Source organism: Gasterosteus aculeatus, chromosome 10 (genome assembly GCF_964276395.1).
Source record: "Gasterosteus aculeatus chromosome 10, fGasAcu3.hap1.1, whole genome shotgun sequence".
Lineage (NCBI taxonomy): Eukaryota > Metazoa > Chordata > Actinopteri > Perciformes > Gasterosteidae > Gasterosteus > Gasterosteus aculeatus.
In genome coordinates, this window is record NC_135697.1 from 16785234 (window position 1) to 16791525 (window position 6292).

General features: G+C 45.7%; 1 protein-coding gene across 11 annotated transcripts; it reads left to right on the forward strand.

The window, feature by feature from the left end:
* The first annotated feature begins 60 nt into the window (after positions 1-60).
* On the forward strand, positions 61-5571 carry LOC120827000 (Schwann cell myelin protein). Of its 11 annotated transcripts, none has more exons than XM_078081332.1 (12): positions 61-788; positions 1045-1099; positions 1235-1443; positions 1826-1979; positions 2518-2725; positions 3147-3301; positions 3824-3960; positions 4075-4213; positions 4323-4425; positions 4521-4539; positions 4904-4966; positions 5235-5571. In XM_078081332.1, exons 2-6 carry the CDS (start codon positions 1057-1059, stop codon positions 3160-3162), a joined length of 630 nt encoding a protein of 209 aa, XP_077937458.1. In that variant the 5' UTR covers positions 61-788; positions 1045-1056; the 3' UTR covers positions 3163-3301; positions 3824-3960; positions 4075-4213; positions 4323-4425; positions 4521-4539; positions 4904-4966; positions 5235-5571. The 11 variants fall into 11 exon arrangements, with proteins under 11 accessions (XP_077937458.1, XP_077937449.1, XP_077937457.1 ...); XM_078081323.1 differs by having other exon boundaries at positions 2518-2676; XM_078081333.1 differs by having other exon boundaries at positions 671-788; positions 1045-1130; positions 2518-2676.
* The last annotated feature ends 721 nt before the right edge of the window (positions 5572-6292 follow it).

Consider the following 6292-nt stretch of genomic DNA (forward strand, 5'->3'; position numbering starts at 1 on the left):
GAGGAACTTTATTTTCCCACACATCACAAACAAATGATTGCTGACAGTAAACAGTCTCATGTAATCGGCTGTAATAGAAAGAAGAAGCAAGAAACCATGAAAGTGCAGTGCGGCTTCTGAAGAAATGGTAATAAAAGAGGAACTGCTGTTTGTTGTCAATTAACGTCAATTCCGATAAATTCCTGATGTGGATCATTAAGTAATTCATTCATTCAATTTAATTGACTAATTAAATTGAATGAATCATTCATCATGAATCATTGAATGAGTCATTCGACTAATTTAATTGCAAAAAGGTTGCAGCAGAGACGTCGATGGGACACAAAGAAGATGTTCTTCAACCAACAACTGCATCTCAGAGGTCCTTTAGACACACAGTTCAGACACGTCAGCTGAACATCGTTCATACGTGTAGATAAGACATGTGATTCTACATGTTGGTCAGCGAGGTACGTGGTAAACGTGTTAGCGGTTAGCTCAAAGCACCACTCGGAGTCTTTAGAAAATTGACAAACTTAAATTAAAAACGTGTGTACAGTGTTTCACGCGTCTGTTGAACTAAACCAAGAACAAAGTGATTCTTGGTTTCGTTTAACAAAAGGGTGAAACACTGGACATCTGGTACAAACCCAGATTAAGTCCCGTGTTGCTCAAACAAACTGAACGTGACACCATTTCCACACCGACAAAGTCCTGTTCCTTCCTCTCGCTTTTGCATTCATTTCTCTTTCAGTGACACGAGCGCATGGAGCTCTGATTAGGAAGAACTGCTCATCATCCCTCGACAGGTAAACGTATCCGAATGTCACAGAAATGTTTCATTGTGAACTAAACTAAATGAATGTCTGTTGATTCAGTCCGAACGTTGATTTACAGATGAGTTCATTCTCTTTTTTGGGGTTTTGCATTTGATTTTTTTCATTTTAAATAACCCTAAATAAAAGCATCTAAAAATGATCACAGGTTTTTATTTGCCCGTAAGAATGTTCTTATTGTTTTTTCTTTGTTCTCGTGATTTTATTATTTGGTTGATTTGTAATTTAGGTTGAAGCCGAGATGGACGTTGCTCTGCCGGTCGTTACTTTGCTCATGACGCAAGGTCAGAAGTTCCCTGTTCACCCGTGCAACAGGTGTTTCCTGTTACGTTATTTCCTATTTCCAGTCCATTCAAAGGCTCGCCACCTTAAATCTGCATATCACCCCCCCCCCCCCCCCACCCCACCCCCACCCCCAGGTGTCCTTTGTCAGACCTGGAAGGCCACCCTGCCCGAGAAGATGGAGGGCATCGCTGACTCTTGCCTCGAGGTCCCGTGTCGTTTCAATATCCCCATAAAGGAGGAAGCGAACATCGTGAACTGCTCGGGGGGGGTCGTCTGGCAGAAAGGACGGCTCGGCGGCCCCGCGGTCTTCAATGCACAACATCCCCACGCCAACGCCATACAGGTGGGTCCTCTCAGACCGACACACCTTTGGTGACACCTGGTGGACGACGGACTAAAGTCTCACCGTGTTAAAGATACGAGGGAACGCTTTTCAGGTACTTAGAGGCGCTAGCTGTTTCCCCCCCTACTTCCAGTCTTTATGCTAAGCTAAGCTAACCAAGATCTGTCCCTTCGCCTAGAAGACATGACATTGGTTTGTAGAAGAGTATGAGATGTCCTCGTGGACATTGTGTGAGATTGAAGAAGCGGTTCTGCTCAGCCGTCTGTGGCCCGTTGACGGTTGGACCAAAGACAGGAGCTGCGGCTCTCTCAAATCACACCTGACATCTCTGTGAACCTGCGATCCTCACAAGGGGTCTAAGGCTCATGTGTCGTGCTGTTAGGGGGAACTGGTCGGGGACCCGACGAAGAAGAACTGCAGCACCACATTCCACAACTTCCCCAAGAACCAGAGCGGCATCTTCTTCTTCAGACTCAACTGTTTGAACCACGTCAAGTACAATTTCCATGAAGGCGTCGTCATTGACATCCAAGCAGGTGTGCAGTTATTGATCAGTACATGTTTTACTCACTGTGGTGGTTTGAGGGTGGTTCAATATGTATTTGGCTGTTTAGATCTGCAGTACTCTTTGGAGCAAGAGGAGGGAGATGTTTGTGTTTGTATTTTTCTAATAATTGCAGACGACTTAGAACATTGAATCCAGTATGAAAGGCTGACGTGGAAAGGCTTTTATAAATACTCACTAGTCTAGAACCCAGTTTCTGTGGATTCATTCCAAATGTGGGAGTAAAACACTTTCATTTGCACACAAATTCACCCTTCATTTTAATAGATAAAGACCCTTTAATGATTAAAAATAAATACAAAATTGGGACTTAAAGAATAAAGTTGTATTATTATGATTCTTTTGAGCACTTCAGTGTCCATCCAAGGAACCAAATCATCTCTTATGAATGATAAAGAAAATAAAGAACAACTTTGAGCGGTCTGTGGAGATGAACCAGAGCTAAAGGCAGAATTAAAGAGATGAATCCCATCCACTGCTGACGTAGCCCCGTTAATCCTCCTGCACAGAGCCGCCCCCCCCCCCAGCTGACCTCTGTGGGTCAGGTGTCGGAGGGAGACCAGGTGAAGCTGCGGTGTCTGGCCCCGGTGCCCTGCTCCACCCTGCCCCCCTCCATCACCTGGCTGCCCCGAGACCCCTCCAGGCAGGAGCAGACACAGACGCAGCAGGTGATTCACTCGTTCACACGTCACACGACAGGTGGATGTGCTCAGTAAGGTAACGTCCATGTCACGGTGTGGGTTTATTTCCTGTCTTATTTTGTATATATATATATATATATATATATATATATATATATATATATATATAAATATTCTGATAATTCGCATTGATTTTGTGCAACAACTGAACACTGAAGGATCAAATCTTGTTTCAGTTTTTAAACATATCAGATCAGCATTTGCTGTATATTCCATTATTTTTACTGCCTAATTAACTTAAACGAACTTTCGCTACAACTTGTGAATATTTAATTAAACTTACACTGTTACATTATTAAGCGTTTTTACGTTGATTGAAATGTATTTTGAGTTTTCTTTTCCTGCAGTACAGATTTTAATTATAATTCAAAGAGGAAATGGGGCCGTCTATGTGTTTCTGATCAATCAGGTGGTTTTCTTTCCTCTCCACAAAGCAGAGTCTGGACGGCCTGAGGACGATGACCTCCACGTTGACCTTTGCCGCCTCAGCCGAGCATCACAACCAGAGCGTCTCGTGCTCCGTGTCCTACCCGCTGATCAGAGGGGGGAGCAGCCGCCCCCCCCCCGGCCACCCACACCCTCACCGTCCTGTGTGAGTGATAGCGGGAGGGGGGGGCGATGGTACATAACCGTAGGATAGAAACAGAACATAAGTAAAAACATTTATTATGCACAATGGAATAAAATATTGGATCATATCCAGTAAATCCACTATATATAAATACATCCATTTTACACCACATTTAAGTATATTTTATTTTCAATTGATATTTGTTTATATAATGTCATTAGGAGTGTAAAATTATTATACATTTAGCAATTTAACAACACAACAAATGCTTAGATTATAATTATTGGTGCATGGTTTTATTAAACGTTATTTGTTGAATAAAGGTGGTGGTTTAAATCTGGTCATTTCTCATCTTATCTCAGCTACACCTTTATGTCATAATCTATTTGTTGCTTCTACTTTGCAATGTTGTTGTGTTGTTAATCAAAACCAACTTAGTAAGTAAAATAACATTGAATTGACTAAAAAGTAAAATATTTTGTTCGACTGGACTTCACGCCAATCATAACTCGAACACCAAATCTCACTTTCTGCTTCTCCAAGACGGTCCCAGAGTAACCGTGGCAACGCTCAGCACGTCGGTTCCCGTCCCCGAGGGCAGCAACGTGACCTTCACCTGTCGGAGCGACGCCAACCCGCCTGTGAGCCTCTACACCTGGTACAGAGTGGACGGCGGCGAGGTAACCGCCTTTATTGTGTTTGGTTTCACCGATTTAGACTGCGATGCACATCCTATGAGATAAACCCAAATCCCCCCCAAAAAAGGCCTCACCGCGAGCTTTCCCCCCCGACAGTTGACGAGGACGGGGGAGGGACAGACGCTGGTCCTGAAGGTCACTCAGAAGGACAGCGGGGCTCATCTGTGCGAAGCTCGAACCCAGAAGCTCTCCCAGCGGTCCGGACCTGTGACCCTGGAGGTCAGCGCCGCCACAGGTGAACATCTGACCCCCTTTTTGATCCTCCGAGCGGCCGCCCACGTTTGATCGGTGGCGTGTGACGTGGTGACGGTCCAGCGGGTGAAGCTGAGGGTGGTGTTTTTCAGGCAGCAGGTTGGCGGCGGCGGCGGCGGCTCCCTACGCCCTGTGTGGAGTGTTGCTGGTCGTCTACATGGTGACTGTGGTGGTGGATGTGTATAAGTACCAGAGGTAAGCCCCCCCCCCCTCCTCCACCCTCCACCCTCCACCCCACTTTAACACCAACGGCTCATTTTCTTCCTCTGTTTTGCTTTTCTCATCCACAGTATTTCCGGGAGGTTGAAGGTAAGTGGGAACTTCTCACCCCGAGCGGAGAGAGTGAGTGACAGCCAGACGGTGCCCGCCCCCGCATTGCACTCATAGAGACCTGATAAAGACGCTTTGCCGTCCTGCTCGTCACCGTCTCGTCTCGCTGACATCCTCGTTCCCGCTGACTCATCTCACGTGATCTGTCACGTCGTCCATTTGAGTCTCTCAACACGTCCGCACTCACAAAACAAAGAAACCAAGTATTTTTAAAAAAGAGATAAAGAGACAAACGTCATGCGTCCAAAGTTCCTCACGGTTTACATCTAGAGCGAAGATCAAAATGTAACTATCGCTGGGAGACCTGTTGGGAGGTTTGACCCTTTCTGAATGTTCATTTCAGCGGATCGAGCTGCAGGTCGAGCCGAGGCCCCGGAGCGCCGCCTCCGACTACGAGCAGCTCCAGGTATCTGCAGACCTATATCGCCAAACCGCTGGGCGCGCCGCCTCCTGCTTGATCGTTTTTGGCGGTTTTTGTTTGACACATCTGGATCATTTTCAGATTCAGTGCTGGCGTCGCGCGTAACGTTGCTCTGTTGACGCGTGCTGATGAAGGCGGCTCGTTGTTCCGGGTGTTTCCAGAGATCAGAGCTGAGCGTTGATTTCGATCATTTAAAGTTGAACCTGATTTCTCTCATGAGTTCTCGCCTGTGTTTCTTTTCAATCCCAACCAGCCACGTGGGCCGATGACTTCTGAAGAAGCGCACAACTACGAGAACCCCATCGCCCTGCGAGCCACGTACAAGAACCTCCCCCGCCGCACAGGACCTGAGGCTGAAAGGGTCTAAATGTTTTTACAGAAGCGTCATTTTGTGTCTTGGAAAGGCTTCACGTATCTCTTCCACTCAAATCCTGCTTATTTCTTATTGTTTTTTACTTTACTATCGCATGAAACAAATATTGTTACTGCAGACTTTTTCCACGCACGTCCATTTGTTTATTAGTAAGTGCTTAGAAACTGGAATGTTATAAGACATTTGTGTTAGAATAAACTTTGAAGATGTTAAGTAATGAAATGTCTGTAACATACAGGTCGAAATACCACAAAGGGTCATTTAAAACAGCCCCCGTTTTACCCCGTCTGAGAGAGAGAAGTAGTGGCGATGTGTCATCCTCATTCAAAATGTGATTTTGTGTGTGTGTGTGTGTGTGTGTGTGTGTGTGTGTGTGCCGCGCTTGTGCGTGACGTTTACGGTTTTGACGTGTAGCCTAAACAACATATCAGGTAATCTTCCATAACTCAGCGCCTCTTACTGACATCACCACAGTCACCCAAATGATCGTGTAGAAGCACTAAAACAGTTTTAAAATGTTCATAATAATCATTTTCTGAATTTTAAATAATGATAACTCATTTATTTCGTCATTTTAAAGTTGTGTTTGCCACATCGTCCAGACGGACAGGGAGCCGTGTTCCTCCTGTGCTTCTCCGAACTACTTGAATTTGACGCTTGAGTTTGACGCTTTGACGCTGAATTTGAGTCTTGGAGGCATCATCTGCTTGAGGCCATTGCGCCCAGCGGGAAACTGACTGCGCGCAGCGGGCTGACTGTGACCGACGCCGGGTCTGGATTTTGGTCTCACAGCTTTTCCCACCGCGTCGTTTTATTCACTGCTTTCACTTTTGGTTCAGAATAAAAAACAGATGGCGAACTCTTAACTTAAGATTTGACACATCGCAGGTTTTGGTTTGGCTTGCCTGTCGCCACGGAAACCAAACCCGCAGCATCCG